The sequence below is a fragment of the Microtus ochrogaster genome, chromosome 1 (assembly GCF_000317375.1).
Source record: "Microtus ochrogaster isolate Prairie Vole_2 chromosome 1, MicOch1.0, whole genome shotgun sequence".
Lineage (NCBI taxonomy): Eukaryota > Metazoa > Chordata > Mammalia > Rodentia > Cricetidae > Microtus > Microtus ochrogaster.
This window is the reverse complement of record NC_022009.1, coordinates 112,265,977-112,278,409: the sequence shown is the minus strand read 5'-3', so window position 1 is coordinate 112,278,409 and position 12,433 is coordinate 112,265,977. Positions and strand designations below refer to the sequence as shown.

Below are 12,433 nucleotides of genomic sequence, written 5' to 3'. Positions count from 1 at the left end.
GTTCTCCTCTCCATCCTTTCTTCCTTCTTTCCTCTCTTCCTTCTTTTTTTCTTTTGGATCTACAACAGCATCTTGCCCCCACATGGTTCCCATGATTACTTAGTTTCTCTCGCTCTTGTTTTGCACCCTCATTTGCCCAGCAGATCCTTGAGGGATTAAAATTGGCCTGCATCTTTGAGTCCACCAGAAGCGTTTCGGTGCTGTGTCCCCAATGGTCTTTCAGAACGTGTTTCATTAAAGCAAAAGCAATAGTGGACCCATTGTTCAGGATAATCAATGAGAGGTCATTTACATGAGGGGACCCTGTGCTGTGGGAGAAGAAACGCTGGCCTGGTTGAACCCATTCTGGGTCTCACAAAAGGTCTACCTTTCAGAGGCTACGTTCCCAAGCCCCCAGTTTTTAGAGAACAAATCTCAACTATAGAACGCTTAAAGCTTTTATCAATCAAAACATTGTGTTTGAAGCTCAAATTAGATGACCTTCTCTAAGGTTTAAGATCTGTAATCATTTAGAGGAGTCAAAGGAATGAAAAGATATTTGTGAATAGACTCCCACCCAACAAGTAGGAGGAGAGTTTTCTTCTTTAAACAGAAACATGGCCATATTGAGTTCTAGTTGAGGAAAAATAACAATAAATTGGAACGAGTTACTTGGTGACAGACTATATCCTTGTTTCCCTTTAAAACTCAATCAAAACAAAGACTTAATTTACACAATTACATTATTCTTTGAAATCTCACAGGCCTGTAGTCAAGCTGCCTTTCATTTTAAACCCCAAATCATTTTTGTTCAAACAACTTCTTGAGAAAGACTTCATAAGTCCCAGGCTTAAATACATCTAGTCATAATTGCTTCAAAAATGACCTGGTTGATTTTTTTTTCCTGCGAGGGTGGAATTCAGCTTAGTATTCTATGCCAAACACACAGAGTTGAACGTGGTCCAATTAGCCTTCATTTTTGCCTTGTGACAAAATTTGAGGTTCATACAAAACAAAGGATGCATCTGTTCTCATCAGCTATTTTTTAACTTTTGTTCCTGAAATTTATGTTCAAGATTGTTTTGTCCAGACAGCATTTTATGCTAGGCATGATTTATTACTCTTTATGTGCTCCAGAAATCATGTTCCTACAGTCATGCAAAACCTGACTCACAAGTAGTAAACATAGAAATGTCTTTCTTTTACATTGGCTGTGTGACTTTAGAAACCGTTAAAATGTTTATAATTTCTAATGCAATTTTATTTATCAGTGAGTAGGAAACAATTTTTGATCACCCCAAGGGAATATATAAGGGAATCCAGTCCTCAAAGTCATTTTTTTTTCATGGCCTAGTGCCACATGTCTCTCATCTGTGTGTGTGTGTGTGTGTGTGTGTGTGTGTGTGTGTGTCTGTTTACTGTGTCACTGAAGTATATTGCTAACTGCTCCCTAATGTCCCAAAGTGCAAAAGGGCTGTGATAGACCTTAGAGAGGAAACTCAAATGTTAGATAAAAATCACTCTGGCATAGGTTACACAGCTGTTGACAATGAGTTCAATTTTAAAAATCAGTTACCGCTGTCTTAAATAAGATGTTTTTACAACAAACATATAACAGTAACATGTCTTGTCTTTAGATGAAATACCGCAATACAATAACATAAGCTTATGTAGTATTCAGTTGATAGAAATTCCGTTAACCAGAGGCTTGTAGGTACCCAGCCCTTTGTTTCCCTAAAAGAAACACATTACTGCTCTCCAATTTATCACTTATGGTGACTTCATAGAACAGAGCTCCCATGAGTGAGAAAGAATTCTGTATGGTATATACATAAACATCTGTGATACATATAATATATACATAGATGTGTTAGATATAGGCACATATATCTGGAGAGAAAGAGATCTATAACATGACACATCATATTGTACCTACAATGACTTCTGTTAACAAGAATCCACTGAGCTCACAAATCCCCATCCCAAGTTGAGGTGTTATTATTATTATTATTATTATTAAATTTATCTTTTTGAAACAATCTTTTCTCATTTTCTATACTCATCCCAGTTCTCACTCTCTCCCCCTCCTTCTGTGCCCCCACACAAAGCCCCCCATCCACTCCTCATAGAGGGTAAATTTTCCCAAGGGGAGTCAACAAAGTCTGACACATCACTTTGAGGCAGGACCAAGGCCCTTCCCTCTATATCTAGGCTGAGCAAGATAGCCTTCCAAAAAGAATGGGCTCCAAAATGCCAGTTCAAACACTAGGTATAAATCCTGGACCCACTGCCAGTGGCCCCACAGACTGCCCAAATCACACAACAGTCACCCACATTCAGAGGGCCTAGTTCAGTCCTTTGAGGGTTCCCCTACTATTCACTGACTCAGAGTCAGTGAGCTCCCACTAGCTCATGTCAGTTGTCTCTGTAGGGATCCCCATTATGGTCATGACCCCTTTTGCTCATATTATCGCTCCTCCCTCCCTTGGACTGGTCTTCAGAAGCTCGACCCAGTGCTTAGCTGTGGATCTCTGCCTTTCTTTCCATCAGTTAATGGATGAAGGTTCTATGATGACAATTAGGTAGTCATCAATATGATCGCAGGGCAAGGCCAGTTCAGGCACCCTCCCCACCATTGCTTATGGTCTTAGCTGAGGTCATCCTTGTGGATTCCTGGGAATTTCCCTGGTGCCATATTTCTTGCTAGCCCCATAATGACTCCCTCAATCAAGATAGCTTTTTCCTTGTTCTCCCTCCCTGTCCTCCCCCATTTCGACCATCCCGTTGCCCCATGTTCTCCTCTTCCCTCTTCTTCTCCTCCCCTTCCCCTTCCACCTTCCCTTCTCCCCCCCCCCCACACTCCCAATTTTCTCAGGAGATCTTGTCTAGTTCCCCTTCCCAGGGGATCCATGTATGTCTGTCTCTCTTAGGGTTCTCCTTGTTACCTAGCTTCTCTGGGATCATGGACTGTAGGCTCATTATCCTTTGTTTTATGTCTGCTATCCACTTATGAGTGAGTACATACCATGTTTGTCTGTCTGGGTCTAGGTTGCCTCACTCGGGATGGTGTTTGATTTTTTTTAATTTAATTTAAATGTTTTTAGTTCCATCCATTTGAATGAAAATTTCAAGATGTCATTGTTTTTTACCACTGAGTAGTACCAAGTTGAGGTGCTTTTAACAACTGATGGCTTTGGGGGAACAAGAGGACCATTTAAGGATGAGGGGCGGTCCTGCTCTAGAGAGTGCCAGCCACTCCCCCAAGGAGTATTTGCACAGCACAAATTATTCTCTGTAGGCTATTTTAAAAAAGAAAGCATGATGCTGGGAGAAATCAGGGGTGGGAAGTAGATCTGGGACAAGTTGAAGGTAGAAATGGGACATGGATATGGTCAAAATACATCATGTGAATGTATGGAATTTTCAACGAATCAATAAATTATACACCTTTAAAAAAATCACAGAGCTGAAGTAGAAGTACTTTGCTATTTCCTCACAGACTGCAGACTTAGATGATAGGTATGGTTTGTGCATTTGAGATATCTTCCAGGGGCTCATTTTCAGAGCTTGGTCCAGCTGGCAGCAGTTTTGACAATGGTGGAGCCTTTAGGAAGTAGGAGCTAGGCAGGCTGGAGAAGGACAGCAGGGTACTTGGACACTTGTGCCTGATCCTGGGTCCAGCCTGTGCTCATTGTTTCCTGTCTGCAGCTGTGATTGGAGCAATCCTAGCTGCCTGTCTCTTGAACGAACTCCATCACACTTTTCCTTCTGAACTAACACTTCAGAAACCAAGTCAAAATAAATCTTTTCTTGGCCCACACCCTTAATCCCAACACTTGGCAGGAGAGGTACACAGATCTCTATGAGTTTAACATCAGCCTGGTCTACATAGTGAGTTCCAGGCCAGCCAGGGATACAAAGTTAGACCCCGGCCAAAAAAAAAAAAAAGTTATTAAATAAATAACAAACCTTCCCTCCATTACATTGTTTCTATTTGGATAGTCCTAAAGTAACAAAATTATCAAGTGTCCTTGTTTGCTCATGACCAGAGCTAGCTTTCCATGCTAAAACAAAGGACTTCAAGCAGTCAGTTTACAAAGAGAAAAAATTAATTGTGTTTCTAGTTGGGAGGTTCTGTCCATCAATAGTTGTGCTACTGCTTTGGGCCTGTGTTAAGGCAGAACATCAGGCTGGTAGATGTTAGAAAAGCAAAGCTGCTTGTGTGTCATGAGCCAAGGAGAACAGAGAAAGATAAATGGACGACCAGAGATGCCTTTTTCGCTTAGCAGGTCCATGGCAGTGTCTAGGAAGTCCCACTTCCTAAGGATTCCACACTTCCACTGGTGCCGCTCTTGGGGGCCAAGTCTTTAGGACTGGGCCTTGGGGTAACAGTCAGCATCTGAATTGAGAAAATAAATCTTCTACAGCAAGGACGTTTTAGTGTTAAAAACCTGAAAAAAATTGGGGACAAACAGAAAACACTGGGTTCTCAGAGCCAAAGAATTGGGATGGGAAGAGAGGGGCCAATACAAATTCTTCCAGCTCTACACCTGGAGTTAAATGTCTTAGCTTCTTGGGGATGCTATTACATGGCATCCTTAAGGACACTGTCATGTAATGGCATCCCTAAGAAGCTAAACACAGAGTCACTGTTGGGCCTCTAAGCATTCCTAGGCAGCATTTTGGATCACCTGGTAAAGTTTCATTGAGAAAGCATCGGCTACATTCTTCTTTACACTACGGTGTGATGGTCCTTGCTGGGGTCTCCTTAGTCTACAGGAAGCCTCAAAGAATTATCTGTGTTTAAATAAATAATGACAGACAGCAGATACGCAGTGGATAAAGTGATTATTCAAACAACCGAGTTGATTATTTTTATTACTCCTTTAGAAAATGGTACAAGTTATAAAAGAGGAAAAAAGGCAAATCCACAAATTTCTAAGTTTCAAATCCCCCAAATTTCAGGGCTGCAGAGCCCTACATAGACTAGTAGCTTTCAACCATGGCCTCCTAGGAGAATCATCTGGAATGTTTTTAAAAGAACCCCACCAACTCCGATGAAATTGACTAGGAACTGGGAAACGGGAGTCTTCTGGTCATTAGGTTTGTCCTAATGATACTCAGACGATTCCATCATAAAGAGGGCAGGGTTGAGAATGGGTCTCTGGAAGGCTGTAGGTCCCATGAGGAAGGACCCTGTGATCCTCTGGCAATTCTTGCTGTGGACACAGGAGAGAAAGTTAGCAGTGAGGAAGACTGCGCCGACTTGGCTTTCCTCGGCTCTTGAAACTGGAAACATCCAAACTCTGGAATCGGTCAGATTTTGATTTAGTAGCAGCTTTCCCCCACCTGTGACTCTGACCAGTGTAACCTCAGTCTTTATTGTCCTTTAGGTACTAATACCTCATTCTGATAGCCCATTTATAAACGTATGTGAACTGCAGGTAACCGTGCCCATCGTTTGGCACATAATGGCAATATCTCAAAGGCTCACTGGGTTAAAAATATGTTCTATCTGCTCCTTGCAGAAAATGTTGCCAATGATGAACTTTAATTCGTCAGTTCTCAGTGTGACCCATGGCTTCTTAGGTCCTTTCAAGGGACCTGTGATGGTAGAGGTATTTTCACAGTAATACAGCGTTCCTAAGACATTGTCTATTGTGTCTACTGGGTTGACATCTGCACTCCTAGCACAAAGCAATAGTTTGCAAAACCTCTAGTGATTACCACAAATCAGGACGGTGGCACCAGATTGTATTGACAGTTAGGGGACCGGGGGAAGAGCCAGTTTTCACTTAACTAGGAATTTCTCAGTCTGACACCATCAACGCTTTGGGCTAGATGACCCTTAGCTGGGGGCTATCGTGTGTGTTACGTGATGTTTGACAGCATCTCTGGCCTTTTCCCACTGGATTCTGCCATTCCACCCTTCCGTCCCCTCAATTATGACAACCCAAAATGTCTCCAGACATCTCCAAAGGTTCCCCGGTAGCAAACATTTTTCTACTGACTTTCGAGACCCCACCTCCCCATCCTCACAAGGACTCATTTAGCTTGATGAAACAGTAGATATAGCTGGTTTTATTATTACCTCCACCCTGAAGATTTTTCATTCTCAGTGTTAATTGGAAATGGGAATTGGCTCAGAATTTCTAATGCACATTTAAATACAGGAATATAGAGGCCAACTTAGGAAAGCACCTTGAGCCTTTGTCTTTCCAGATCATCTGAATAATTCTTTCAAGGAATGATTTTTACTTAAGATAATGGCTTCTAAGGAGCCCGTGGTTATTGCATTTGAACGAGTTGGTAAACGTTATCTGGAGAGTGGAGGAATGAAGTGAGCTTTTGGCTTTCAGCAAAGCTACAGGTATTACCATAGTTCCCCTGGACGCTCTAATGTCCCCACGTGTTGTGTTTGGGACACAAAATGTCCCCCATTGCCTCTTGTGTTTGAATGCTTGGTCCTCGTAATGGCTGTTCTTGCTTGTAAACTTGACCACATCTGAAATTAACTAAAGCTCAAATGACTGGGCACACCTGTGAGGGATTTATTTTTCTTAATTAAATCATTTGAAGTGCATAGACCCTCTTCTAATCCAGGTCTTCGGGGTGGGAAGACAAACATTTAAATCTGGACCACACCTTCTGCTGGCAGTCTATGTAAAGGACCTGGAAGACGGGTTCATTCTCTTTGCCTGCTCTCTCTCTCTCTCTCTCTCTCTCTCTCTCTCTCTCTCTCTCTCTAGCAAATCTATTCCTTCACTGACATTAGCATATACTTCTTCAGAATTCTAGCATACACTGAAGGGACCTGTTATGATAGAGTTCAGTCATCAAGCCTAGATGTCTGAACAACTACTGGATTCTTGAACATTCTGTTAATAGGCAGCCATTGTTAGATTAGCTATCCCACAGCCTCTAGGTGCCAGGAAGAGATGCTGTTTGGAGCTTTTTATCAGGCCCTATAGGTGTCACTTGTAGATGCTCATGCAAAGGTGACCGCAGCTAAGGAAGAGTCCCATAGACAAGCAGATAGGATGGCCTCTTCTATCGACAGTTGAGGTGGTTTGAAAGAAAATAGGCCCCCAAGGAAGTGGCACTGGTGGGAAACGTAACCTTGTGGAGCAGATGTGGTTTCGTTAGAGGAAATACGTCACTGTGGAGGCAGGCTTTGAGGTCATATTCTACCCAGTGTCTCAGACCACTGCATGCTGCCTGTGAGTCAAGATGCAAGAACCCTCAGCTCCCTCTCGCACGCCATGTCTGCCTACACGCTGCCATGCCTCCCTCCATAACAATAACAAACTACACCTCTGAACTGTAAGCTACACAATTAAATGTTTTCCTTTACAAAAACCTGCCGCAGTCATGGTTCTATTCACAGCAATAGAAACCCTAAGACAACAGTCAACCCTTCCCCAGACATTCCTGTCATTGCCCAATGGGCCCATGAACAAAGTGGTCATGGTGGCAGAGATGGGGGGTTAACATGGGCTCAACAACATGGACTTCCACTCATCAAGGCTGATCTGGCTATAACTGTTGCTGCGTGCCAGATCTGCCAACAGCAGAAACTAACACTGAGCCCCAGATCTGGCACCGTGCCCCAGGGTAACTAACCAGCAACCTGGTGGCAGGTTGACTACTCTGGACCAATTCCTCTATGGAAAGGACAATGCTTTATCTTTACTTGAGGAAAAAAAAGATGAATTTTAATGTAATAGAGTACAAAAATATTAATATTGCAAACAGATACTACTACTTGTTGAGTTTTCATGTACTATCCATAAAGGATGTGCATAACTATCAACGTTATTTTGAAAATAATTCTAATTTTTCCAACTATATAAGCTGTATGAGGCCGGATATAATGCAGCAAGTAAAAAACAGATATGAGAATACAGTTTTTCTCCATGTGAACAATCACTACACCATAGAGATTTGCAGAAATTCTGTTTCGAAGATGAATTTTTTTCATAAAAAATGTGTCTAACATGCATATGGTTTATTTTTAAATAAATTGATGCTTCTAATTTGTCAGTTTAGTTTCAAAATGGCAAATAGCGATACCTACAGCCCAGACAAACAAAAACTCTTTGGGGCCTGCAAACATTTTAAAAAGAGGTCAGGGGCCCTACAAACAGAAAGGCTTGAGAATCACTAGTCTATTTTGTATTTACAGAGTATTTATGATGCTTGTTAGGTAAATCAAATGTAATTAAGCAAAAAGAACCGTATATCTGTGCTAGGAAATGAGAGACCAAGAAGGGATTGGACTAATTTGTGGTCTTGTTTCTTGGTAGGAAGAGTTGGTGCCATGGCCAGTGAGGTCACAATAGGGAGAGACACTGAGGATATGGGGCTCAGAGCATGGCAGTCTGCCCTCAGTTTCTTCCCCAAAAAGTGATGGCCAGCACGTTACTTACCTCACAGTGTCATTCAGGGAGTCTCATGGGCACTGAAGAACTTGTGGGGTAGCCTTGGCACTTGGTCTAACTGTCTGCATGGACTTGTGTCTGAGTGGACAGCAACAAGTCTACATGATGATACACAGGTGACGCTGACCCTGCCCCACTGCAGGAAGACAGCACGCAGGCTGTAGTCACTAAGCCTCAGAGACAAAATACTTTGGAGCCGAGAAAGAAATCGAAATTCCATAACCCCATTCTTGCCCTAACATCCCACTTTTCATCCAGAATCACATCTGTTACCCCTGTGAGGAACCTGGATGTGCTCCAAGGTTTCAGAACAAATGATGTGAGCTTGGTGTGGACTCATATGCAGGGTCTCAAGCAGTTAGGATTTTTCTTGTTCCCGAAATGTGATTAATTTCCCCTTCAGCTCAGTTTGGCTGCCAGAGGATCATTCAGAATGAGGCTGGTTTCAGCAAACATCCACACCGTCACCTTCCCCATGAGCAAGATGAATGCTTCTGAGAAAAGAATGTTCTGGTTTTGCATGATGAGAAAGGTTTTTTTTGGGGGGGGGGGGTAAGAGTGGGGGTGGAGAGAGAATCCCTGGGTCAATCCAGGGCCTCACGCAGGCTACAAAACTGTTTGAGCAGCTGATCTACATCTGCATCCCGGGAAATCCTCTCCACAGAGCCACAGGGACACTTAGGTATTTATGGAATGACTTTTTAGGATGCTAAGGCAGACTCTGATTCTGAAGCCGAGGAGCATACATGAAGTTTGAAGTCACCCTGTCAGTGATACAAACAGCAAATTAAATGTCACCTCCCATATGGCCAGGCTCCTAGAGCTCCCTGCAACCCTGTATCAAGCAGGATGAATTTCACTCTAATCATTACTAAGGCTTTTGAACATGCTGGGTTTCGATGATAAAAACTTTATTGAATTTGAATGTTATTTTCTCTCTGGGATGTGCCCAGTGTACTTTTTAATATTAATTTCTTAGACTCTCTTCTTTCTGCTTTGTTTCTCTTTTGTGGCGAGTGTCTCCTCCAATGTACTAAGTATTTCTCATGGGAATTTTTTTCACTCTGTCTGCTACATTGTTTCAGAAGGTTTCCACCCATTTCCTTTTGTGTTGTGTTCCTAACTTCTAAGAGGAGCCTGGCATGTGGCAAAGATCCCCCACTTCTATCTTCTGGCTCTAAGTCGGGGGTAGAATGTCCCCGTAATGCACTGTATCTCATGAATTCACACAGATGTGACGTCTTCAAAAGCGCCAGTGTTATTAACCTCACCCTTATTTATTGGAAGGGAACTAGCTCACAGAACTTTGATGCTATATTGTCCTACAGACTTCTGTTGTTCTCGTTGTCGTTGGCAGGAAAGAGCCAGGAGCTGCCTCGGCTACCTGGTGAGCCAGCTGGCTAACATGGAGCACTCCTTTCACCATATTCTCCTGCTGGAAATTAAGAGCATCACCGATGCCTTCTCCTCCATCCTGGGCCCTCACAGCAGGGACATCTTCCGGATGAGCAACAGCTTCACCAACATCGCCAAGCTGCTCTCCCGACAACTGGAAAACAGCAAGGCTGGGAATGGCAGGTATCTATAGCATCCAAACAGAGTAAAAGTTATGAGAAACAAAAAGGATGAAGGATAATGCCACGTGGCACTCATTTATTTATTCAATAAGCATTTGATGCTTGTTTATTCTGAGCCGGGAATTTAAGCAGAGAGATAGAGGTCACTGTCTGGTAGATTAAATATTTAAATAACTAAAGAATAAAATTAGATGCTAGAGGGAGGTTGACTTATTAAAGGTGGGTTCAAAGAATTTGGAGAGCAGTGAGATGGTGGGGTTTACCTGTGTGTGGAAGAAGGAGGGGTAAACCTGAGATCAAGAAACAGCTCCTTGAGTAAGAAACACTGTGGACCAAGTCTTGGGAGATGACCAGATCCCCCCAGGCTCTCTTTTCTTGGCATGTATGTCTTTCCTGGAATGGGCGTCATTTTACATAAGTGAAGTATATGCTACAAGAAGAGCAACATTCGGGATGATGATGAAGCACAGGCAGGGATGAGACATGGTGGGCGTGGCATAACTTTCTAAGACGTTCCCATTTCGTCCTGTAGGAGTCACTATGGGATCCTGCACGTGGTGGGGTAAAGTCATTTCAAGGTCACTCTAGTCTCCTTAAAGGGACTGTCCCAGTGAGAAGATGACAAGGGTCAGATCAAGGAAGGGAAAGACAGTACATGTCAATACACTGTCACAAGGAAATTATTGGTGATGGTGGCGAATGAGCTGCCAAAATCTGTATGAGTTGAAAAGAGAGCGATTCTAACTGGAGTGAGAGAGAATTCAGTGCATACAGATAGCCCTTTCTACTCTTTTGGGGCTATCCTGTGCATTAGAAACTATTTATCAGAAACTCAAGTCTCTACTTACTAGGTGCCAGCAACAGCCTCCTCTCGCAGTTGTGACAACGATCTTGGCATTTCTAAATGTCCTCTAGGAGGCAAAAAGTACCCCAGTTTAGAACCACTGTTTTGTACATATGCCATTCAAAAAGCTTACGCTGCCATGTCTTTATCACAGTAACATCCAATAACATAGATGAAACTTCAAAGCCACTGTCAGGTAAGTTTCATAATATAGTTTCAGAAACATGGTTTAGAAGCTCTGCAGCTGGTATCAAGGAAAGTTTTTTATACCATATGCACAGCCAACCTGCTTGTAAACCTCTTCTAGCCAGGATGGACACGCTTGCCAGAAGAAAATTCATGCACAAGCCCTGGCCAGGGGACATGTCCCCAACAAACATCTCTGAGCTTGTGTGTGTGAAAGCTTTCTTTAAAGTGGGAGAAAGTTACAAGGCTGCAGCATTTGGTAATTTAACGGTGAAATGAATCTTTGATAAATAATCTCAGTCCTATTTGCAATAATACTCCCTTTACTGTTTTTTCTGAGGTAAAAAGGAAAAGGAGAAAGAAGTGATGGGGGGAGGAAAAAGAGGAAGAAGGGAAGAAGGGACATTAGGGAGGGTGGGAGGCATGGGGACAGTAGCTAAGTAGTAGAGCAGTTTGTCTTACATGTAAGGCCCTGGCTTCGCTCTCCAGCACGAAAAAAAAAAAAACACACAAAGAAATAAAAAGTCAGCTTCATCCCACATATGTCCACAACCTCAGTCTCTCTCAATTCAAAATATTTCCCCCGGTTTGGCCCTCACTGTCAATCTCCTTCTAACAGATTGTAATTATTATTCAGTGGGAACCTCAGAAGTGTGGTGTGGACAGCTAGCTCTTTGTGTCCGGGGCGCATCCTCTCTGCGGCGGTTGCTAAGGCTTCTCTCCCAGCATCTTTTCCCTGAATAGTCTTCCTTGGGACCACGTGATTCCACTCATTGGAGTCCATGCCCCCAAAGCAGAGAGGTCTGTACTTTCGTGTAAAGCAAAGACAAAAACCCGATTCTTGCAATTAAAGAGAAGATGAACAAGTGAAACGATCCTGAAAGAAAATTAAAGACGGTGAAACTCAAAGCAGATGTCAGCTAATTTACAAACGTGACACACAGCTCAGCAGGCCAGATTGTAGACTGCAGGCCAAAACAACAAGACTATCAAAAGGAAAACAATTAGCATCCCAGAGAGGATGAAAAACCAAAGCAGATGAGCCTTCCTCTTGCCAAAAAGATTCTGAATAAATTGGGTGAGTTTTGTAAAGGGCACCAGGTGAGCCTATTTGCATTTCCCCTATTCCTCTGTCTCTAAAATGTGTTTGTATTTAAATAAAAGCCAACAAAGCCTAAATGACAGAACCAAGCAGAGCATTTAAGTTTTGAAATCAATTCTGGAGAAACAAAAAAGGAGGTACAATGGCAACATTTGATTGACAAGGTGATGCAAAGCGACTAAGGAGTTAGGAAAAGAGACCTATACTTCTGCAAATGGCATTTCCTTTGTGGCTTCTGGGCGGCCCTTAACCACTGGGCTGCTTGCCTGTCAGACCCAGCGAAAACCGGGGAAGGGGAGAGTGT

General features: G+C 42.8%; 1 protein-coding gene across 1 annotated transcript in view; it reads left to right on the top strand.

Moving 5' to 3' along the window:
• Positions 1 to 12,433, top strand: part of Veph1 (ventricular zone expressed PH domain containing 1) — a 172,911-nt gene that overhangs the window by 70,112 nt on the left and 90,366 nt on the right. The window contains exon 7 of the mRNA XM_005344073.3: positions 9,778 to 9,998. Coding sequence (XP_005344130.1) covers positions 9,778 to 9,998 — 221 coding nt within the window. The remainder of the gene's footprint in view (positions 1 to 9,777; positions 9,999 to 12,433) is intronic.